At 46.9% G+C, this 24400-nt stretch overlaps 1 protein-coding gene across 3 annotated transcripts in view; it reads right to left on the bottom strand.

Annotated features, from left to right (window-relative positions):
- POLE (DNA polymerase epsilon, catalytic subunit) overlaps window positions 1–24400 on the bottom strand; it is a 62291-nt gene that overhangs the window by 33659 nt on the left and 4232 nt on the right. For all 3 annotated transcript variants that reach the window (XM_086347121.1, XM_086347122.1, XM_086347120.1), the window contains exons 2-25: window positions 23764–23905; window positions 23250–23330; window positions 22779–22823; window positions 22533–22625; window positions 22068–22222; window positions 19785–19926; window positions 19589–19669; window positions 18767–18874; window positions 18324–18434; window positions 17956–18041; window positions 17641–17760; window positions 15701–15833; window positions 15495–15608; window positions 15175–15387; window positions 14807–14914; window positions 10146–10274; window positions 9968–10070; window positions 9736–9882; window positions 9232–9377; window positions 5558–5706; window positions 4337–4429; window positions 3981–4125; window positions 849–1006; window positions 304–499 (exon numbers count right to left, since the gene is read on the bottom strand). In XM_086347121.1, the coding sequence (XP_086203247.1) occupies window positions 304–499; window positions 849–1006; window positions 3981–4125; window positions 4337–4429; window positions 5558–5706; window positions 9232–9377; window positions 9736–9882; window positions 9968–10070; window positions 10146–10274; window positions 14807–14914; window positions 15175–15387; window positions 15495–15608; window positions 15701–15833; window positions 17641–17760; window positions 17956–18041; window positions 18324–18434; window positions 18767–18874; window positions 19589–19669; window positions 19785–19926; window positions 22068–22222; window positions 22533–22625; window positions 22779–22823; window positions 23250–23330; window positions 23764–23905 (2998 nt within the window). The remainder of the gene's footprint in view (window positions 1–303; window positions 500–848; window positions 1007–3980; window positions 4126–4336; window positions 4430–5557; window positions 5707–9231; window positions 9378–9735; window positions 9883–9967; window positions 10071–10145; window positions 10275–14806; window positions 14915–15174; window positions 15388–15494; window positions 15609–15700; window positions 15834–17640; window positions 17761–17955; window positions 18042–18323; window positions 18435–18766; window positions 18875–19588; window positions 19670–19784; window positions 19927–22067; window positions 22223–22532; window positions 22626–22778; window positions 22824–23249; window positions 23331–23763; window positions 23906–24400) is intronic.

Raw genomic sequence — 24400 nt, 5'->3', positions numbered from 1 at the left:
AGAGACATGGGCAGGTTGGACAGCAGATGGACCAACTGAGGAACCAGCCACTTTCTTCAATGATGAGGAGGAGCCCAAGGGGCCTGTCTGAGGTTGAACAGCTTACAACTGGCTCATTATCATGCTAATATTTGTTTCCTTCACAGATTTCTGTCACTGGACACAAAACTTAAGGGGGATTCGGGGTAGCCCTGGCACTAAAGAAGTTACAGGATTTCATCAGAATTAGCCTTGAGTTCATCTGTCACCTTGCTTACCAGGACTCTGACTGCAGGACCCTCAGAGCCAGATGAGGAGCCTTACCTTGCTGTATAGTACGTCCAGCCAGTAATCAGCCACCTTGGCGACAGAGCCATACACTTCTTCTAGGGTGCTGCCCTTAAGAAAGGCCTCAAACACTGAGGACTGGAAGATTTTAATCAGCTGCAGCTCCCCACGGCGTTTGACCTCAAAACCCTTGAGCTCAGCCAGGGAACCATCCTCATTGAACACGGCATACCTAGAAACATAGGCAAAGAGAGCAGAGGAGAGAGCCTGGGATGCTAGCTGCTTCTCATCACCCCTCTGCCTTTTTCCTTCCCTTTCTCATCCTCCCTTCTAGCATCCATCAAGCAGCAAACATCTCTCTACCCTGATCTCCAAAATGAAAATGACTTAGGGCCTGCAATCTGTAGAACCAGAATATAATAGGTGGAGAACAGAGTTTGTGGGTGTCAAGAAAAGCTTTCCAAATTGAATCAAAAAGGTCAAGAAACCAGAACCGAGGTCTGTTCCTGTTGTGGGTCCTGGTCCATTTACTAGAGGAGTTGTTAGACCTTTCCCAAGCATAAAGACTGTGGGATTCCTACCTCTTCTTCAGTTTCTTGCCTTCTTCCTTGGAGGCTGGAAGGATCATGGCAAGGTAGGGCCCATCAACCTCGAAAAAGATGCTGTTCTCTGAGCGAGTGACATAGGTTAGTGAAGAAGGCTCAGCCAGCTCCTGGTACTGATCATTGGTGAAGCCTTCCTGCCAAGCAAGAGTGAAGAGGGGGTTGGCCTCACTCATCATCACCCTAACCTGGAGACGACCAGCTGCCCTCTAAAGGGTGGATGGATCAGCAAGCTGGGGCTCTTCCATACAACGGACACCACTTGGCAAGAGAAAGGGATCAAGTTCTGACATATGTCCAACATGGATGAACCAAAGTGCTTCCTGCTTGGTCTACCAAGGTTACACAGCATGTTTCAATTCACAGGACACGCTGGAAAAGACAAAACCATCGCACAAAAGAGCACATGGGGGAATCAGGGCTGGGCCTAATGAGAAGGGCCGACAACAAAGGGGCAGGGCCCAGGAGCCTTTGGGGTGGCAGGCTGTTCTATATTGCTCTGTGATGGTGGACATACGCCTCTACGTCTGGGTCAAAACCCATAGAAGTGCTCCCTGTAAAGCATGAATTTTGGACTTCCCTGGTGGTACAGTGGATAAGAATCTGCCTGTCAGTGCAGAGACACAGGTCGATCCCTGGTCTGGAAAGATTCCACATGCTGAGCGGCAACTAAGCCTGTGTGCCACAACTCCTGAGCCCACGTGCTGCGACTATTGCAGCCCACGCACCCTAGAGCTCGCGCTCCACAACAAAAGAAGCCACTGCAATGGGAAGCCCATGACCAGCAACAAAGACCCAAAAGTAAAGAAATGAATAAAAACAACAACAGAGTGAATCTACCGGAAGCAAAAGAAACAACATTCAACTAGGATCTAGGTGGACCCCAAGAACGCCTGCAGATTGGAACAAACGAACTCAACTGCACTATCATGGCTTGACAGAACCCTGCCAGAGGGCTGGCTTAAGTGACTCTGGCAAATCTCACATGGTGTGGGTGGTGTAAGATTAAAGACTGAACATTGTATGGCAGCTGGTGGGCTGACTGCTCACAGACACACGGCTCTGAACCTACTTTACACAAATACTAGGGTTGAAAAAATAAATACACACACTGGGAAAATCAGAGATAGGCCAAAGGAGTCACTAATAAGGAAAGGAGAATAGACTGGAGCTGGATATATCGATATGCTCATGTTATATCTATTTAAATGTGTATGCAGATAAACAGAGAAATAAATATAGACACACATGTGGGGTTATTACACACACACACAACTTCCTAGCCAATCTGCTGTGAGCAGCAGAGACACCCCATCTTGGTTTCTACCACTGCTTCCTAATAAAAGGAACCTGGCGTCCTTGGAGAAATGGGTGATTCCAAGGTGGGACAGGGGAAATACAAGAGGAGGCTGGAGTGTCTTGTATTCCCAGGAAGTAAAGCTCCCCCAAAACCCAAATCCAAACCACATAACAGGGTATGTCTCAAGGACACAGGGGGCTAACGTGAAGGAGCCCCTAGTGGCCAAAGTGGAATAAGCTGAGTAACAAAACACACCAGGATGGAACTGGGTTGTTACCCCACACAGCAAACACCCACACACCCACAATGACCTAACAAATGACTCAATAAAGTGATAAGTGAGGGACTAAGTAGGAGAAAGGGGCTTCCCAGAAGGTAAGAGGAATTGATACAGTGGTGAAGAATCCGCCCACCTAGCAGGAGACTTGGGTTCAATCCCTGGGTTGGGAAGATCCCTCGGAGAAAGGAATGGCAACCCACTTCATTATTCTTGTCTGGAGAATTCCATGGACAAAGGAGGCTGGAGGGCTACAGTAAGTACGTGGGGTCACAAAAGAGTTGGACAGGACTGAGTGACTTAACAACAAAAGTAGGAGAGAAGTGCGACAACTCTTCCTTACAAAAGGTTCCAATTAATAATGTACAAAGAACGAGGGAAATACAGAGTAGCCTTGGGCAGACTGATGCCCACTGTGACAGGATACTCCCAGTGCTAAAACCAGAGGGCGAAGGTTCACAGTGAAACAGCACATCTGCAGGGTCTCAGTGCAGAGCAGAGTATCTCCTCCACGGTCTTTACTAATTACCGGGATGCTCTGCTGTGTGGCTGGGATCTGCCACTCCTCTTGGGAGTGTGGACTCATGGACTGGTTCCTGTACCGTGATAGTTGGGAAGCCAGCAGGAGTGCTGATCCTGATTCAGTGCTCCGCAAGAATGCCAACACAGCGCACGTATCTCTGTTTTTTTCCTTCAAAAAACCCAAATAACCTCAATCTAGTAACGAAGAACAAGGGACAAATTCAAATGGAGGGTGAGTCCGCAAAGCACCTGACACGTATTCACCAGAGTGTCTGGGTCATAACAGACTGGAAAGACCAAGGGGGCTGCCAGGCTGGAGGGGACTAAGGAGACAGGCTGGCCAAATGCAGGGCGTAGTCCTGGAAAAGCTGAGAAATACAAAGCTGTAGTTGAGTTATGGTGTGGTGCTGGCACGACTTCTCAGTTCTGACAATTACACTGGGGTTTATAGAAGATAAATAGAAACAGGCAGGACTTCCCTGGTGGTCTAGTAATTAGGAATCCGCCTTGCAATGCAGGGGACGTGGGTCAGATCCCTGGTTTGGAAACAGCCCATGTGCCACAGAGTAGCTAAGCCCGTGTGCCACAAATTACTGAGCCTGTGAGCTCCAAAGCCCATGCACCACAACAAAAGACCCCAGATGATGCAACGGAGACCCCATGTGCCACAACTAAGACCCATCACAGCCAAATAAAAAAATAAAGAGAAGCAGGCTAAAGGATATACAGGAATTCTTGTTCTATTCTTCCAATTTTGCTGTAAGTCTGGTAATTATGCTAAATAGGAACAGAGACACAGGTAACTTTTGAACACATCATCTCTGGAAGATGTTCAAGCTAGAGAAAGATTATCTGAAAGTCAGAGACATTCAGAAATGGGAGCACCCACTCAGAAAGGGGAGCACCTCAGTGTAAGGGCCAACGCTTTCCCCTTTCCCACACTCCTATCAAGAGAGGTGGCACGAAGAACCCCACCCCAGACAATAGGTCTTTGCTAGAGATGCAGGCTCACCTTGACCATGATGTTTAACATAGCCCCAGGGTAAGAGATGGTCACCTTGGGCTTTTTCACATTGGTGGTCTTGATGACAAAGTTTTCGGGGAAGCTGTTGGGCAGGACACACCATATCCCATCTGTGTCCAGCTCTAAGGGCCTCCTTCAGAGAAACAGAGAAATGAGACCATATGAATGATGGGCACGGATGTCTACAGAGCAAGAACCCTGTGTCAATGCCTGACAGTGGACAAGGTTCCTCCTGGCTGGGAACCCACAAAACGAAACACCTTCTCAGCCCCTGAGTCCAGCCTCCTCACCTCAGGCCGTGCTCCCCCAAGTCCCAGAAGCTGGTGACCAAGTGCAGCACTCACCCGATTTGCTCGATCAGCTCCCGTGCCTGGGTGATGATGTTGGCCCCTGTGAAGCAGACGATGCCAGCCATCTCCATGGAGTACCAGCGGGCCCTGGGGGGACAGTCACAGCTGAGGGGTGGGAGGGGTACCCTCAAGAAGGACGTTAGAGGAGTCAGGGTTGGGAGGAGGGGACATCTGAAGCAGGGAAGAACTAAGGTGGGATTAAGCTCTGTGCTGAGGATATTCCTCTGTTCCTACTTCAAAGCAGTGCTCAGCTCAGGAAAGTTCTGAAGGGATGCAGCATGCTGCCACGGCAACAGCTCACAACCTCAGCTCAGCAGGACTCTCCAGGGCAGTGGCCGAGAGAGCCCCCTCGAGTTCCCTCCCACTCTCCCAGGCACCACCTCAAGCCTTCCTTGTTCTCCCAAACCCCACACTCATCCTCTAACTTCTCAGGCAAAACACCAGCCCACCTGGCTCAGCACTCACATCAGGTCTCACAGGTGTCAAGTGACCCGAGGCCAGGCCCTCCTGCCCCAGGGAACTCTGCTCAGGCTAGCCCTGCTCTCAGCCCCTCCCTCTCTGCCATTAAAAGGCAACAACAAATAAATAAAGCCACTTTCCCTCAAACCAATCTGCCCTACCACCACCTTGCTCCTCCAGGGCCACCTATGTTGACCCTCCTGGGTTCCACCCACAACAGCTAGGCCTCACCTTCAATGACCTGCTCTACCGAGGCCCCACCTACCTAGCTGCTGGTTCACCGGACACACTCAGGTCCCACCTTGCCTCATCTTCCTTTGGCACCCTACCCTGGGAACATACTCCATGTTGGCTTTAGGATGCCCCCATTTCTGGCTTTCTTGACTTCTCAGAAGACTTTGCACCCCTCACTAGTCATATGCTCTGGAGAAGGAAGTGGCAACTCACTCCAATATTCTTGCCAGGATAATTCCAGGGACAGAGGAGTCTGGTGGGCTACAGTCCATGGAGTCACAAAGAGGTGGACGTGACTGGGCACGCATGCACTAGTTGTATGCCAGAGACTACCAAACCGCTCTGCAGCCTGGGATGCTCAGAAGAACATGTCCAGGAGTGCTAACGCCCCAGCTTCCCAGAACCCTCTGAGTCAGTGTGACCTTAACCCCCACTCAACCCACCCTCTCTCGCACTCCTTGAACAAGGCCCTGACTCTCCCCTTTTGCTTGCGCCCACAGGCCCCACCAGGCAAGTGCCTACCCCTTGCGCATGACGTAGCCATAGAAGGAGTTGAGGATGCACTTGTGCGCCAGCTGCAGGGAGTCGTACAGGACCTCCATGTTCCTGCAGCGCTTCACCTCCGCCGCGTCCCCCACCTCCACGGCTGCGGAGAGCTTCTTTTTCCACACCTGCAACCCACACAAAGACTGTCACCTCCTAGACTCTTCCACCTCACATTCTGTACATAGGCCCAAAGTTATGATATTTTGAAATTTTCAAATCTATAGAAAACTTAAAAAAAAAAATTACAACAAAGACCATATACCAGAGGGGTTACTGTTGATACTTTTTTACCATATTTCCTTCATTCCATTCTAGAGAAAAACTCTACCGGCAACACCAACGGCAAGTTGAAATTATCATGACCTGACCCCCCTAAATACTTCAGCAAAAAATTTCCAGGAACAAGGACATTCTATATAAGCTCAACGCTATCACTACACCTGAGATATTTAACATGGATACATCAGCTTGTCCCCCATAGTGTCTGCATGCTTAGTTCTCACCTACCCTGAAACACTTTCAATCTAGAACTGCCCCATGTAAGACAGATATCCTGAAAGGACTTATGAATACAAAGAAACATATCAATATTACATTTTTATTACTCGTGAGACTAAGGACTAGGAGAAAATACTTTGTGATAGCAACAACCCACTTTGACACCTCAGACTTAGGGCAATTTCAACCCCCATAGAACAGAATCCAGAACCTGGCAGCTAACTGGAGAAGCAGATGAAACCTACATCTCAAGACCAGTGACAGAGGCTGGGGCTTCACTCCACCGAAGAGGCCCAGGGGCTCCCAATCCAAGTCCTGTTACTTAATTTACTCTTATTAATGCACTCAATGGGCTGAGTTATAGGGTTTCTCAAACAACAGAACTCAGAAACCACTGACAGGCTGAAAGCAAAGTGCACATTCTTAGAGGCAACATCTGGGAATAACAATTTACTCCTTAGCCAATGCTCATGGACCAACAACTGTTTATCAGATACTATACCAACCGCTGGAAGATGGACACAGCTGTACTAACAAGGGCTGTGTGCTATTGTAAATGGTTGAGAAGAAAATGTTCTTGTCACTGTGGTGGTGGTTACAAATTTTTTGCTTAAGTATTTAGGGGGGTCAGGTCATGATAATTTCAACTTGCCTTTGGTGTTGCCAATAGTTTTTCTCTAGAATGGAATGACGGAAATATGGTAAAAAATTATCAACAGTAACCCCTCTGTGTATGCATTTGTCAAACTCTATAGAACTGCCTCGGAGAAGGCAATGGCACCCCACTCCAGTACTCTTGCCTGGAAAATCCCATGGACGGAGGAGCCTGGTAGGTTGCAGTCCATGGGGTCGCTAGGAGTCGGACATGACTGAGCGACTTCACTTTCACGCACTGGAGAAGGAAATGGCAACCCACTCCAGTGTTCCTGCCTGGAGAATCCCAGGGACAGGGAGCCTGGTGGGCTGCCGTTTATGGGGTCGCACAGAGTTGGACACGACTGAAGTGACTTAGCATAGCAAAGAACTGCCCATCTGAAAGGGTCAGATGTACCCCACATCAATTCTACCTCAATAAAGCGGACATGGTCACCACCAGGGAGGGTGAGACAGGGATGTGACTCAGGGGTATCTGAACTCACTTCCGGCCTGAGTGGCATTTCTTTCTGTTTGCTAGGCTAGCTGCTGTCACAGTGGTCAAACACTGGGTATTCTCCTTCATCTCAGAACATTCCACTGTTACTTCCCCACCTGATGTCTTTTCAGTACCTAGAAAAGGGTCTGGCACAGAACAGGTGCTCAACCAACGTGCTGAGTGATACAAAATTTGGATCACACTGAAAGACATTAGATTGTTACTGCTGAGGGGAGTGGGGAAGGGGCATGAAGGACCTCAGGAATGCCCAGTGCCAGTCGGGGCTGGGGTGAGGCGCAACATGGTGACGCCCATCTCTCGCATCCACACAAGCTGCACCTCCTGGGATGCTGAGCTTCTAAGAGGCCAATGGACAGCTCAGCTCCCCAGCATGCTGCAAGGCTTGCGTTTGGCAGATTAGCTCCTTCTGCTTCACTCTGACAAAGTGAGTCTTAGCTAACAGGAACTGTGGGGCGGGCTTGTGACACTGCACTGGCAGCTTCCACGATGTGAATGGCCATCCAGAAGTGTCCCAGGACAAGGAGTCAGGCCCGTCTGTGTCTTATTAACTTAGGGTAACAAGAGCTACTCAGGAGGTCCTTAGTAAAAGTGACTGATAAAGAAATGCAGGGAAGGCCATAAATATCTCAGCAACTTTCCCATCCAACGTGAGAAGAAAAATTTTTTTAAAAGTTTGGAATTTAAAGAACAACAACAACAACAAAAAACCCAAAAGACATTTACTGAGTGCCTACTATGTGCCAGGCACTGTGTTAGATTCTAAAAAATAAAATGGACAGTCACAACACTGTCAACACTCATCTGATGAGGAAGACATAGACACGTAACTCAAACAGTTTAATTAAGATAAACTGAGGCAGCATGACGATTCCTCTGAAGATTAAAAATACAATTACCATATGATTCAGCAATTCCACTTCTGTGTATATACCCAAAAGAACTAAAAGTTGGATCTTAAAGAGACGTCTGCACACCCATGTTCACAGCAGAATTATTCAAAATATCTAAAACATGGAAGCAACCCAACTATCCATCGATGGGTGAATGGATAAACAAAATGTCCATACAGTGGAGTATTATTCAGCCTTAAAAAGGAAATTCTGATACATGCTACCATGAATGAACCTTGAGGGCATTAGGCTAAGAGAAATAATCTAGTCACAAAAGGACAAATCCTGTATGAATCCACTTACATGAGGTTCCCAGGCTCACAGTCCACAGAAACCAGAATGGAGGATCATTGTTAAGGGAATGCAGTGTTTCAGTGTTGCAAGATAAAGAGTTCTGCAGATGGGTGGTAATAGTAATTGCAATGTAAATGTACTTAATGCCACTGATCTGTACACTTAAAAATGTTAAATTTCATTGTACATATTTACCATAATAAAAATATAAACTTAACAATGATAACAAAGCCTGATGATGACAGTCTATCAGGGCAGTTCGGGATGTGAACAATGAGTCTAGCAGTGAAGGAAGGTCTCTCAGAAAAAAACTCGATATGCTTAAATATAAAACACTTACCTGCTGATATTACAACTGAGGTATTGTTGTGTATTTCCCTAGTCCTACTGGTAAAACATGTCAGTGAACACACTCCCCTCACTCCCCCTGGTCAGAGGCTGGCAAAGTAAAGCGCCACACCTGTACACACAAAGTAAAGGGCCACGTGTGTGCAGTGCTCGCCCTCAGTCTCTGCTGCCCCCTCCCTGCTTCGGGCAAACGCAGCTCAGACCCAGGAAAACTTATTTATAAACATGGCCAGCCCAGCCGCAGTTTGCTAACCCCTGCTCTAAATAATTATTTTAAAAGCAACCATTCAGAATAGCTTCAAGGCCCCAGGCCCTTAATTCTTCAAAGTTAAAAACAACTGCATGTTTATTGTCTGAGTGCATGCACTGGGCTCAGAGATTGGGAGTAACACATGGAGACAGTGCTGAGCAAGGATTTTCACCCCAGAAACTAGATCCTGCTCCAACCTCACTAAGGTCAGGCTCACCTTGTGGAGACCTTTGAACTCATAGCGCCTGTCCCGAAAAGCACGTACAGTGTCCACATAGAAGGAGTTCTCCCGCTGGCAGATGGTGGTGAGACGCTCTTCCACCTTGGTCACGTGGATTTTCTTGTATGCCTTCCGGCAGTAATCTGAAGCACAATTGAGAATGGTGGGCACGTGAGACTCCACACAGGGGACAGGCCTCCTGGACACAGCCAAAGAAAGCTAGGCAATGGATGCCAACAAACATGGGTTTTTTTGGTTAACTCAAAGGAGCAGAAAACTCAGAAAGACAAGTTCCTAATCAATCACATCAAAGGGCAGCCCTGTATGAACAGACCAAATACACAAAGACTACAGGAAGGAGGGTTTGGGAGCCAGAAACTTGCAGAAGGATAAATGACAAAAGGAAGCCTATAGGACAAACTAATTCACAGTGGTCTCATCTACTTCAACTGGTTCGACTGACCTCAAGGTGTGACACACCAACACGGCCCAACTGCTCACCTGCCAGCCTCCGCTTCTCATATTTAGCCTGCTCCTCACGGGACAGCTCGTGAAAGGCCCGGGCTGGGCCCTCGGGGGTCAAGGGAGGGAACTTCTCTGACTCCAGTTGGTGCTGGATCCGATGATACTCACTGCGACTGGCTGGCACTAGAAGGAGTGATGGGAAGAGAGGATGTGACAGAGACCCGCCCACCCGCTTCCTGCTGAGCAGCCCCCCAGGGCTGACACTCACTGAACTCTCCCCTCCACTGCCAGGCCATCTTCCTCTGGCAGTTCGCTCCAGGCTTGTTGAAGTCACAAGCTGCGCAGGTGGCCTCATCCACCATGGCAGAGGGCTGAGAGGGGACAGGAAGAGAGCAATTAGGGTTTAGGCAGAAAGAGCTTGATTCTGATTTGAGAATGTGTCTCACCTGCAGGCGGTTCGTCAAGATGATGTTGGGGTACATGGCCCCCACGTCCAGGTGGTAGATGAGGGGACACTCAATTCGGTTAGGAACATCTTTCAGGGAGGTGAGCTTGGTCTTAATCTGATCACACACCTACAGAGAAAGTGGAAAGAAGTGAAGGCTGGTGACCAAGATGGAAACTGGAGATTGTACAGAGTAACAGAGAAAACACCATGGGTCCCAAATGGACGACAGACAACATGCACCAACACACCAGACCCTGGAGGTACAGGACAGAGCACCGCAGCACGGGAAGCAGCAGACTCCACCCCAAGAGAACTCTGGGGTTGGGAGAGAAATGCGTAATATGTGGCCTCATATGGCACGGCCCATCTGCTAACAAGTAGGGAGACCCGCTAGATTACCAACAGCCACACTTCCTGGGTGCCCCGAGTGCCCCCACAGTGCAGGCAAGTGACACACCATCAATGTCCTTGCAATTCCTCATCTCACGTATGAGAAGCTTCAAGTTAGTATGGACCCTCTGAGGGTCCTCTGAGACCAAACACCACGCTCTCAACTGTGATACAAGATGGTTTCCAGCATTACTTTATAAACCAATGAATCAGATTCTGTTTCCAGCCAAGGCTCTTAGCTTAAAAACCCTCTTGACACCAAACACATGGAAATCCTAAATGAAATATGAAAACTATCCGTGTAAATGCAGATGTGATCTTCTAAGTTATCCCCAAAGAACAAATGTGATGAGAAGACTCAACATCAGAGCAGTGAGTTGACTCAATGGTGTCTGGCAGAGGCTGGGCCCTGTGTTGGGATCCCCAAGACCACCCCTAGATTTGGTGACTCACAGGGGAAAGACAGAGCTCAATGAGCAAAGGGCAAAGGCACTTGGGGGAAAGTTGGGAGGAGCCCAGGTTCAAGCTGGGACGAGCTTCATTCTTCCAGCAACAAGCCGTGATAACACACGAGAAGTGCTGTGAAAAGCACTGTCCCCCAGGGAAGCTCATGGAGACCCAGTGCCCAGAGTTCTTACGGAGGGCTGCTCACGTAGGCAACTCTGCCTGCCTGGACCAAAACCCAGACTCCAGGAAGGAAAGTGGGCGCTTAACACAAACCACTGTTTGCACGAACAACCTGAGCACGAGTGAGTGAGCCATTCTTATTAGAGGAAGGTGAGAAACCTCCTGAAGTCCAAGTTCCTGGACACTGGCTAAGGGCAGCCATGCAGCAGGCCTTTCTGAGGTTTGTGGCCTCAGGCCTATGCCGTGAGCTCTTTAACTCACATTTCTCATGCTACCTCAAGGAGGGGCAGGCTACACACAACAAAAGGGAGACAAAGTGCAGAGCCCCAAATAAAGGCAGGACTCTCAAAAGCCACCTCCATAAAAGAATAAACTACAACAAGTCTGCTCACCATGTCTATTTTGAACTCTGGGCAAAGAAAGCATTTTCCTTGAGCATTTATCATAACAGGCACTAACAGGTCTCCACTGGCTCTGGGACTCTTCAGCCAAGGAACCAGGTAAGAAGGGGCATCGGGCCCATGTTACATTTGGGGAACCAGGAAGAAACTGTCAAACTACCAACGGCCCTCCTGCTGAAGAGGAGTTCAGATTCCAAAATTGCAGAGCGACAGGACTTCCCTAGATGTCCAATGGTTAAGACTCTGCACTTCCAATGCAGGGGGTGGTGCATGTTCGATCCCTGATTAGGGAACTAAGCTTCCACAGGCCACATGGTACATCCAGAAAGGAAAAAAATATCTCAAAATTGTGAAGCATGGGGAAAAAAAAAAACTCTACCATGACAGACAGCAGACACAGTGGGAGGAGAACCCTAAGAACATCAGACAATAAACCTCCTGGAGTAAACATGGTAAAATAACGCTAAAGATAAGTGAATATGCAAAATCTAAAACACAGGATGAGAAACAACAAGGACCTACTGTAGCACAGAGAATTATATTCACCCCTTGTAATAACCTATAATGTGAAAGAATCTGAAAAAGAATACATGTATACACACACACACACACACACACACACACACGGGCTTCCCTGGTGGTTCTTGAATTCACCTGCCAATTCAGGAGACACAAGAAATACTTCCTGATCCCTGGGTCAGGAATATCCTCTGGAGAAGGAAATGGCAACCCAACTCCAGTATTCTTGCCTGGGAAATCTCATGGACAGAGGACCCAGGCAGGCTACAAGTCCATGGGGTGTGAAGAGTTAGTTGGACATGACTTAGTGATTAAATAACAGGAACAACAATATATATACATGGAATTCCCTGGTGGCCCAGTGATTAGGACTCTGTGCTTCACTGTAGGGGGTACACATTCGATCCCTGGTTAGGGAACTAAGATCCTGCAAGCCACGTGGCACAGCCAAAAAAAGGGGGGGAAAAAAAAAAGAATATATATGTGTGTGTGTATTTTAAAAATTTGAATCACTTTGCTGTATACCTAAAACATTATAAATCAGTATACTTCAATAAAAAGGTTTTAAAAACAAAACACAGAAAGAGAAAGTCCACTATAAAGAAAGAAATAAAGCACATTTGAAAAAGAACCAATAGAGAGCGTCTAGAAATAAAAATATTGTCCCAAAACACAAAAACAGTCACTGAAACTAAAAAAGGCTAAACAAGCTTCTGATAGTCATATACTTTTATTTTCTCTCCCAAATGTAACACCTAAATCAGAACATTAGATATGTATTTATTTGATAAGTTCATTTTGTCCAAAACTTACACAACAATAAGAAATACAACGTTAAAACTTGAGAATTACTGTACTTAGGAGTTATTTCGAGAAAAATTGGCTTTAAAAAAAACACCTTTAGATCTGGGGTCAGCAAACCTCTGTGAATGCTCATGCTAATGCTAAGTCACTTCAGTCATGTCTGACTCTGTGCGACCCCATAGACAGCAGCCCACCAGGCTCCTCTGTCCCTGGGATTCTCCAGGCAAGAACACTGGAGTGGGTTGCCATTTCCTCCTCCAATGCATAAAAGTGAAAAGTGAAAGTGAAGTCGCTCAGTCGTGTCCGACTCTTAGCGACCCCATGGACTACAGCCTACCAGGCTCCTCTGTCCATCTGATTTTCCAGGCAAGAGTACTGGAGTGGGGTGCCAGGTTTTGTGGCTACGGTCTACTTTTTCTTTTAAAATATTTTAAAAATATGAAAACCATTCTTAGCTTGCTGACTGTACAAAAACAGCCCTTCTGTACTATAGCTTGCCAACCTCTGGACATTCAAAGTATAAATTGGAAAACATCTAAATCACACAAAAATCAACCAGAAGAAAAAAGGAATATCTATCAAGTAGAACAGGAAATACCAAAAAGATAATACTTGTTTCTAACTGAATTCTAAGCAAATGAATCATTCAGAGAATAATTCCCCCATCCTTCTCTGTGCTAGGGCATGCTCTGAAATGCTGCTCGGAGAGGGAAGATGAGACCACAGTAGTGGGAAGGCTGGGATGATGGGATGACACCTGGACAGGCCAGACGCCGCTGTGTGCCCCCAGCTGACACCTCCCACTAGCTATCACCACACTACTACCGAGGCGGTCACTCAGGAACAAAAAGGTGAACCTGCTACCCTTTCCCTAAAGACCCTAGGCCACCCTACAGAGAACAATTTCAGGGACTCTGGATGACCATCTGTCATCTATAAAAGTCCACGTCCAAATTCACTAAGGTGTCTGGGGTCCCTCCAATTAGCACACCTTCAGCCCATTTCTCACTCATTTCATTGGTTCATAGACTTAAAAGTAGTATCTTCGGGGAATTCCTTGACAGCCCAGCGGTTATGACTCAGAGCTCTCACTGCCAGGGGCCTGGGTCTGATCCCTGGTTGGGGAACTAAGATCCCACAGGCCTCACGCCAAGGCCAAAAAAGCAGTTATCTTTGTTTTGTTCAAGTTGCTCTTTAACTTCTATTTGTCATTCAGCCTACACTCTCTTCTTCCCAAGTTGGTTCATGGAAAGTTCCCAAAGCATATGAGCTGTAGCTGACAAGAGCTGTACAGAACTTTGTACTATGCAGAGCACGTGCACACGTTCTTGTTTGAACTTTGCCTGGTGAATATGTTACATTTCTTGAAATCAATCCTAGAAGCAGGGCCTGACAGAGACCCAAAATGCGCCACATCCAAAGGAATAGGATCAGCAAAGCAGGCGGTGCCTGGTGCCTCTGGTCATGTGACACACTTTGCAAATGGTGCTTTCTAACTACTACGTGAAGGACTTTGCAGTTATGATATTCTACCCTGTAATTTATAGGAACTCCTATCATTTTTAAAGTCTATAGACAGAAAGAAAGTAAAAACCTCCAATGGCTCCTTGCTGCCTACAAGACACAATTGTATCTACCCTTCATTTGCCTTTCTCTCCCACATCAGCCCACCACTTTGTTCTGAAAGCCATCGCCTCCTCTGTGAAATTCTCCTGTACAGAAAGTCGAGTCCCTCACTGTGCCAATACACTGTCCTGTCCTAACTACATGGGACCAGGCCCCGTGTCCTGTCTCGGCAACCAAGCACTATCACACAGTAGGTGCACAATGAATAGGCCACTGAGAGAAGCCACTCTGCAAGGCAGGGCATGTAAACAGACTGTTCTCCCCACACCACTTCCCTGAGCCTGTGCATCACCTCTTGGAAGTTGATGACCTGCTCCATGGGCACCTTCTCCTCTTCCTCGATGGCATGACGCATGGTTTTCTCCACCCGCTGCAGCAGGAAGTCAAAGGCAGCAGGATTCTAACACAAACAACCAAGAGAGGATGTGAGAAAGACAGGAAAATGGCCCCACACCATGTAACCTACTTCAGGTGGGACTCTACCAAGAGAACACTCCAGAAGGAGTGGCACCCTAAAGGGCAGGCCAGACAAAGGACAACTGGTGAGGGGTCCATGGGTGAGAAGGGGGAGAGGGCTTTATTTCAGCCCTTGTGGCTGGGTCCCTCCTGCGTCCTTCCACAGCACTAGCGGGATGAGGCCCAGCCTCAGGAGCGGCGCACCATCCGGAACCGGCAGGGGATGTCACTGCGGAACACGCCGGACTCCAGGGCTTCTACGTGGCCACCCACGTAGGTCTCAGCATCCAGCACGTGGCCGTCATCTGTCAGCTTGTTGAACTCCTGCTCCTGCTTGTTGGGGAAGATGATGTTGGCATGGAAGGCCTGCACCATTAGCAAGGCCTCGCACAGCGTCCCAGAACCTTTCCGCAGCACCTACCGGGAAATACCAGGCTGTGAGCCAAATACAGAAATCAACGGCTGCACCCGCAATAGCTGCCTGGGACCACCCAGTCAGGCAGCGGGCCAGGAGAGGCACTGACCTCATCGGGCTCCATGGGGATGATGGTACACAGGGCGAATATAAACGGGTGGACATACTTCATGTACAGGTAGTATGTGGCCACTGCATCCGACACCGAGTAGGTCGCCAGAGTCTGAGGAGAGGACATCAGACAGTAAGGTCAGTGAGGGGTCCAGAGGCCGCCACCCCCCAGCAGAAGGTGACTCAGCGAGGCAGCACACGTGCCTGGGGCTGCTCAGTGGCCATCCGGCACATGTCTTCAGGGTCCAGTTCCACTGGGTCGTAGCCCAGCTTGGCTTTGGCCGCCGCCTTGAGGTTGTGGCTGCCCACGGGCAGGTAACTGTCCCTTTTCACCCACCTGGAAAGGAGAAGAAAAGCAAAAGCCAGAGATAATTCTGAGACGAAGTCTAGGAACCTGTGAGATGTGGTGAAGCTGGACACTCTACAGGAAGATGCAGGGTCCTGACAGGTACCCCAAAAGATCACCAAGACCTCACGTGGTGCAGGCCCCTTGTGAAAAGCTTTCAGCTGGACCCAGTCAACTTCACAGAGAAACCCACAAACACAAGGAGACGACACAGCCGGTCCTCCAGTCCTTGCGAGGCCTTCCTCTCACCCTCAAGGAGAAATACAAAGGGGACCAGGCAGGAACCTGCTGTCTGATTCCTGCTGTAGATTCCTCCACAGCTTATTCGCTACAGGTGCTGCCAGGCTCTGCCCTGCTCTCCCTGCCCCTCACACTCTGCTGTCAAACTCCCATCCTCTTCTTACACAATCCCTTCTGTATAAAAACACTTGAGGTCCCTTGGTGCCATCTCCACCTCTTCCTTCCTCACAACTCAGCCCCACGACAGACACCACTGTATCTCTAGGACTTACAACTTCCTACTGGCAGCATCCGATCTCACCTTCTGTGGCCTCTCTGCCCTGTGGGCCGTCCTCCCCCTCAGAAATGCCCTGCTGAAGGATCCCCAGTATTGCTGCCTCCACTGAGGAACCCCACCTCTCTTTTACTCCTCTTACTTAAAAAAAAAAAAAAAAATTATTTATTTGACTATGCAGGGTCTTAGCTACAGCCATGAGGGATCATCAATCTTCATTGTAGTATGTGGGATCTTTTTAAAAAATCATTTTTCTGGCTGCACTGGGTCTTGGGTGCTGCGTGTGGGCTTTCTCTAATTGTGGCGAGCAAGGGCTACTCTTTGTTGCAGTGGCTTCTCTCGCAATGGAGCATGGTCTCCAAGTCTGTGGGCGCAGTAGTTGTGGAGTATGGGCTTACTTGCCCCTTGGCATGTACAATCTTTCCAGAGCAGAGATCAAACCCATGTGGCTTACATTGGCAGGAAGATTATTAGCCACTGAAATACCAGGAAAGTCTCTATTTCTCTTCTTGAGAATCCATCAACTATCAAGTTTTTGGTCTTATCACCGAGCCCCACAGTCTCCAGATCCTCCATGTGGATGGAGCTCCCAGGTCTGCTTTTATTCTGAACCTGAGCTCTGCCCTATTTCTCCAGGAGCCCAGCCCAAGCCCTGAGAACCAGAATTTCCTAATGCCTCTTGCACCTGTCCCCATATTTATAGATCTCAAAGTCCTTGACTCTCAGATATCTCAAGACCAGCCCTCTCTTCGCTCTTGTTCTTGTTGCAACCTGCCTGCCCTTCAATCCACACACCATAATACCAGGGGTAAGGAGAAAATTCATCAAGCTTTAAATGTGTCAGTGGCTCCCCATGACCACCAAGATAAAACCAACCTCCTCACTGGGCACAGGAAGCCCAGGTGACCTTTCTCTCCAGCCTTCCTTCTCGACACTCTGGGCCACCTTGCACACTTATCCTGAGTCTGGACACCCCAGCCTATCTGGACACCATGCTTGTCCTTCAAGAGAGCCTGGCTGCCACATCCCAATCTAATGTGGGGAAGCCAAGGCCTCTCTGTGACCTCCCATAGCACCAGACCTCACTCTACCAGGTCTTTCTTTCTGGTCTGGTTTCTATACCCTGGGGACCATCAGCAGCCACTGTCCACAGGTGACAGGAGCTACTTCTCGGCAGCTTCTGTAACAAGGTATGGAAAGGACCAGTGTATGTAAGGGAGTCTCACTTACAGAAAGCCCTCATGAGACACTGCGATAAGCCACCACGTGAGCTGCAGGGCCTACCTGAGACAGTCCATGTGGATACACTGGGGTGATTTGTACTCCCCCTGGCTGTCCTTCTGGAACCCTATCTCCTGGTACATGCTCAGTCCATGGACCGCTGCTCTGGCCTCCACAAATGGCCTAAGGACAAGAGGACGGAAAAACATGTGGGACAGTGAGTCTCTAATTTCCACAGGGGCCGGGAAGACTGCCCCAGGGGCCGGGAAGACTGCCCCAGGGGACACCTCACACCATCTCCTCTTAAACAGGGTGAGCAGCTCACGCGTGCTACCAGGCAGTGCTTCTCCTATCTCTCCCTCCCCTTTTCTGACTCACCAGTCAAAAAAGTCCCCATTATAGGTGACCATGATGGTGGGTTTGGCCTCCTGGATGTGTTCAAACCATCTTTGGATTAGATGAACCTGAATTTAACAAATTTTGGCAGTCAAAGGGTTACTTTACTCTTCCTCAAGTGTAAACACCTCTTTTTACACCAAGTTTTAACACCTCTCCAAAGCTGAGGAGTAACAACTTCACTGATCCCTTTATTTCCATCTTAACCTTATGTGAACAAGGACCAACCACTGGGGATTGAGCCCAGCTGCTATTATGATTAAACAAATGCTGAGGTCTAAGAGGATCACCACGCTTGCCTCCTCTTCCTATTCCCAAACATCAGGCACTTTCCCAAATGGCATCTCTACCTCATCGGGCTCATTGAAGACACAGAAGGGTCCTTCATATTCTGGCTTGGGGGTAAATTCGAAATCTTCTATATCTTCTGAGACAATCTCCCTGTTGGTGATGAGGTAGCCCTGGGAAGTTCATTAGCAGTCAGTGTGAGTTACAGAAACAAAGCCTAAGACACACCTCCCACATGTAGCCTGGAGATTTTTGCTACAAAACCTTTGCAGCAACTTGAAACACCATGGCTTTCCCAAAAAAGACAGGCTACTTCATCCTAAGACTTGCCCGGAGGGCAGAGAGTGGCTAGATGCCAGAATAGCTTGCTTGTTCACTTGTGTGGACTCCATTCTCTCATTAGTCACCAAACAAATACTAACCACGAGTGGACACTGTTCAGGTTTGGAGACCAGACTTGGTCCCGGTTCACAGAGAGCTCATACTCCAGAAGGCACCCACTCACCTGACCATCAATCATATAGGAAATCATCATAATCTGGTCGGTCTCAGCATCTGGAAACTTGAGGGGCAGTTTGGTTGTCTCAATGTCAAATGCTAAAACCACGGGGTCCTGAAGGGACAAAATGTAGCATTAAGTTGGCCAAGAACCAAGCTGAGCTCTGGAGACCCTGGTGGTTGTCTTGACACCCATGACATCTCCACCTCTACTGCCAGTTACTAAAAGCAAGAGTTGAGCTGCTGTGGGGAAAGGTCCAGGAAAAAGCAGGACAGGCATCTTGGGGTGGATTGATCTACCATGATGGTATAAAAACTTGAACATACAAGATATGGCTGGAGCCACTGTTCACAGGAAAAGTCTAGAATTACAGAACACTTGAGTCTCAAGACACTTTAAAATGAATCACCTCATTTTGACCTTTATGACAACTTTGACAGAAGACTGTGATACAGAACTGACAATCTCATCTTAGATGTGAGAAAACAGAGTATAGACTATCCCAAGATCACAAAGCTGTTCCCGAACCAGTTTTGAATCCATTTTCAACCTAACATGCTGAAACCATGCTCTTAACCATCAAAAATGGAAGCCAGAGCTTTCCCTCCAATGTTCCGATCCAGCCTAGCTCAAATATTGATAGCACGCGATGATATATATGTGCAAGGTCAAAAACTGATTTTAAAAAACCCAATTACTTCAAAATTCTTTTAAGAAAGTATTTGAGGAAAAAGAAGCAAACCAATCTCAAAATCAAATTCACCTTTCACCTTTCTCACCAGAAACAACTAGAAAGTTTAGGATGGAGGAAATGCAAGCAGTACTTACTGGTCGTTCAACGAGGTCATCACGGCGGGCAATTTCCACTGGAAAGGCACTTCCTCGGTACCGGACATTGTACCAGTGAGCCTGAAGGACATGTGGTGCATTAACCAAAGACTTCTACACCTGTCCAGGGAAGTCTACTCTATGGATCTATCCTTCAGTATCACCTCCTGGCTGTCAGTAGCAACAGCCCACTCACCACGTGGATCTTCAGGTCGATGGAGAGACGGATGTGGTAAGGCACATCATACTCTCGCATGTCCACAATGTTGTCCAACTGGTCGGCAATCTTCTTAGAGGTTTCCTCTTCATCAAAAATTACACTGCCCCCTTGCAGAACACTGCAAAATAAAGAGAGCAGCTTTTTCAACTATACTCTGCTAGGGACTGAATCGGGGAAAGGCCAGAGTCCAAACAATGTAAACACAAAGGTTTACAAGGTGGCTGAGATGATCAGGACAGGCCCTTCTTAAGGAATGACCTTGGATGACCCCCATCCGACCAAGCAGCAGGCCACGGACACAAGGAGGTTCAGTACACTTAGGACGTGCATTTTATTGGATGTAAGTTCCACCCCAATTAAAAGAGCAAAGAAAGGAGACTATTACTCGAAAGGCATGTCTACAGACGTGACCCACCTTCACTGAGGTTATTTCTTCATCAAGAAAACAAAGATGACAGCAACAGGCCCACCCAGCACAAGCATCATAAGGTAACGTGCTCATAAGCTCTTAGCATGGTGAAGTGACTGGTAAACAGTAACTACTTCTGCATCATAATTATTCTTACCATATCTAAGTGGGAATCACTGTCACTAGAATGTTCACTCCAATATTAGTCCACTAAGCTTCCAAATACTGAATGGACTATTAAGGGGAAGAAAAAGGCAGTGAGTTTTAGAGAAGGCTCAGGCCTCTGGGGACTCAGTCTCCAGATACAACTTGCAGTGTTCTGAAAAATCATTAATGAGCCACTGGGCAGGGGGTGCTGGTGCAGAAACATCCAGGGTCCCAAACTGATCTACTTTTGCCAGAGGATACGATTAGCTCTCTTCTAAAATCCTCATAAATTTCTGCATGTCTTTTTTTAGTTGATTTACAATGTTGTGCTAATTTCTGCTATACAGCAAAATGAATGTTATATACATAAACACATTCTTTTAAAAATCATTTTCCATTATCATTTATCACAGGATGTTGAATACAGTTTCCCGTGTTACACAGTGGGACCTTGTTGTTTATCCATCCTATATATAATCGTTAGCATCTGCTAACCCCAAACTCCAGATCCACTTCTGCCCCGTGGCAACCATAAGTCTGTTTTCTATGTCTGCGAGGTTATTTTTGTTTCATAGATAAGTTCATTTGTCAAATTTTAGATTCTACATATTAAGTATTATCACATGGTATTTGTCTTTCTCTTTCTGATTTACTTCACTTAGTATGATAATCTCTAAGTCCACCTCGGCTGCTGCCAATGGCATTATTTCATTCTTTTTTATGGCTGAGTAGTATTCCACTGTATATATGAACCCATCTTTATCCATTCATCTGTTGATGGACATTTAGGTTGTTTCCATGTCTTAGTTACTGTGAACAGTGCTGCTGTGAACACAGGGGTGAATGTATCTTTTTGAATTATAGTTTTATTTGGATATATGCCCAGGTGTAGGATTTAGGATTGTTGGATCATATGGCAACTTTATTTTTAGTTTTTGGAGGAACCTCCATACCGGTCTCCATAGTGGCTGGACCAATTTACATTCCTACCAATAATATAAGAGCATTGCCTTTTCTCACACCTTCTCTAGTGTTTGTCATTTGCAGACTTTTTAACGACAACCAGTGTGAGGTGGTACTTCATTATAGTTCTGATTTGCACTTCTCTAACATTTAGAAATGTTGTGCATCTCTTGATGTGCCTATTGCCCATCTGGTATGTTGAAGGCATCATACTTTTATTTGCCAAGATTTCTTCTTAATCTCTTACCCTGTTTCTTATTACTGTTGATATTTAAATGTTTAATGAACAGTGTGTGTTGTCCTTTATTTAAATTTCTCTGTATAATAACCAGGATTCTCTAGAGACAATGTGCTACATAAATCTAGATATTTAATAAAATTTGTAGACATCTTAACGCTTTCTAAAAACCATGAAATCAGACTCTGTTATGGTGGTGGGATTAGAAATCTAAAATGTCTTTATTGTTACAGAAACTCAGTTTGAAGCCAAATCTATCCCCATGTAAGAAAGAAGGGACAGCGGAACTATAACCTGGGAATCCACCATTAATTTAACACAAAGGGAACATATGAGAAAGTCTAACTAGTTGCTCAAAAGTGTTTCGCACTGAACAAAGCCAATCATTACTGTAGCTTTATTGCTGAGTTTTCCCATGTCCTATTCATCTTGTAAACTTAGGAAAAATGGGAAACAGTCCTATGGACCAACTGGCTGCTTTGCTTATGTGAACAAAGCCTACCTGGAGAGCATTGTTGTGTAGGCATCACTGGTATGACTCTGGTCCCGGTTTTTCTTCACAGCTGGGGAGATCTCCTTCCTCACTTTGACGAGGTCCTCCACAGTGTTGAAGGACAGCTTAATGTAATTTCGTTTCAAACCAACCAAGTGATTTGGCTACAGAGTGAAGAGACGGTGTTCATGAGTTCAAGAGAAAAAAATACTACGTTGGAGAGAGAAAATAAATAAGGGGAGAACGAGTCAACAGTACATAAATGAGTTGAAGAGTTGGCAACTCCAAAGCAACTTGTTCAACTCTGCATGTGGCACCAAAGACACCACTAGAGTTTTGAGGAGGAGGTGGGGACAGCCATGGAAGTCCATCATCTCTGCTGCCTCACAGGTACCAAGCATGTCCTCCCCCACCTCACCCCACGGACAAGCAGACCCAGCCTAATTCACCCAGAAAGGGCTGGGTCATACTCACCAAGTCCAGATCCTCCTTAGGGACAGTCTCTACTTTGGCAATTTTACCCTGAAACTTCTTAGAAAGAAAAGATGAAACTTCTCGCTCACAACCCTAAATCAGGATCAGAATGAAAAGACATCCCATTAGTAAAATCTATTTCCTTCCTTGCCTGTTTCTCTAGAAGCCTCTTTATTTCCAGTTTTGACTCTCCCCACAAAACGAAGCTCAGGTCATTTGACCTAATGCCATAAACGACAGACCTACCTTTCTGGTCGCAATGTAGAAATATGGCTTGTAGGGCAAGGCCACCTGTAAGAATCACAGCCCATGTGGGGTGATGACAAAGAAAAAAAGGAGAAAAATGAAGATAGGCTGTTTTTATTATACCTTTGAGCAGCCTAGATTCAATGCATCATTGACCTGGACATATCTTAAGAGAGATGATACAACAGAAAATTAGACTTGCACATATCACAAGGGCAAGAGTCTAAGAGACACAGTACTGCTCATCTTTCAGTCTTCCTGAGCTAGCTTCTCTTAGGACATCTTAAGTGGTGACTAGTGTGGCTCCATGGGGCCCATGTTCCTAAAGAGCTTTGGGCAGCTGCCTGCTACAAGTCTCCCATAATCCCTCTCTCCTCACAGCTGCAGAGCTAAAAGGACACTTATCATTTTGGGCCCAATTATGCCTCACCACTGAGGGGTTTTTAGCTTCTTTGGATTCAAGGGCCTTACCTTAAATCTGCTCCCATCGTCTTGAATAAAGTAGTAATCCACAGCACTAACTAAGCGTTTATCTTCATCTAAAATCTCAGTCTGCAAGAGAGTTGGTCAACAAGAACACAAGGTTTTCCTCTACAAAGTACAAGAGCCTTTTCTTCCTTCTCTAGGAAACTGAGTACTTTAAAAACAAAGTCTTTCTCTACCTTTGCATAAACCCTACCAGACCCATTCACAAGATTTGTGTCATAACAGCATCCAGATGGGAATATCTCTGTCTCCTCATCTTTGAAAGCTTTATTCTTATGGGTAACAGGGATGCCCCTCACCTTTGTTATCCCAGTGACCTCTTAATGACCCGGAGAAGACCCCGAGAAGTTAAAGAGGAAACCCGGAGAGCTGCAAACAATCCCATCTCTACCTGGATGGTCCACAACATGTTCCCGCCAGGTGTCACCTGCTCTTCAGTAAGGGCTGTGCTGCCCTCCTGAATGGGAGGAGGATATGGAGGAAAAGCACAGGTGCTTACAGGGTGCATGTTGATGAGCCAGCCTGTCTTCTCACCAGGCTCCTTGAGTCTCTCAAAACCAAACCGCAGATCCATCTTATCTGTCCACTGACTGCGCTCCAGGCGCTTGAGTGCCGAGACAGAGGAAGAGGAGCCATCATCCCTGAGTGAAAAGAGGGAAATCCAGTCTCCACCGATCATGACACTCTACACCCGCAACCCTCAGTCCACCCAGTATAAGCATTTCAGACGTGACATGGTAGGAGCATCCCCGAAAAGTGCTCATTAAGAAAACAGGACTCATAGGAAAAATATGACTGGGACGTCATATTGTTTGATGTCATACTCACGTCAAAACTTGTTTAACTATGTAACCAGAACACTAAGAAAAACAACAATCTTGGCTGGACATGCCGCCTCATGGGGTAGTTAAAAAGGAAAATGCATCAAGTCCAGTATTGCAATCTTGAGCATTTATCCCTGACGAAAGAAAACTCATGTTCACACAAAAAACTCATACGTGCATATTCACTGCAACTTTGTTCATTATAGACAAGAAGTGGAAACAACCCAGATACTCTTCAACAGGTGAATAGTTAACCTGTGTTATATCCTTCCCACGGAATACAATTCATCAGTAACAAACTTATTGATACAT

Source organism: Bos grunniens, chromosome 17, assembly GCF_055505025.1.
Source record: "Bos grunniens cultivar Pamir isolate PY7600 chromosome 17, Bosgru_T2T1.0, whole genome shotgun sequence".
NCBI lineage: Eukaryota > Metazoa > Chordata > Mammalia > Artiodactyla > Bovidae > Bos > Bos grunniens.
Note: the sequence above shows the minus strand (reverse complement) of the source record. Positions and strands in the feature narration are given on the sequence as shown.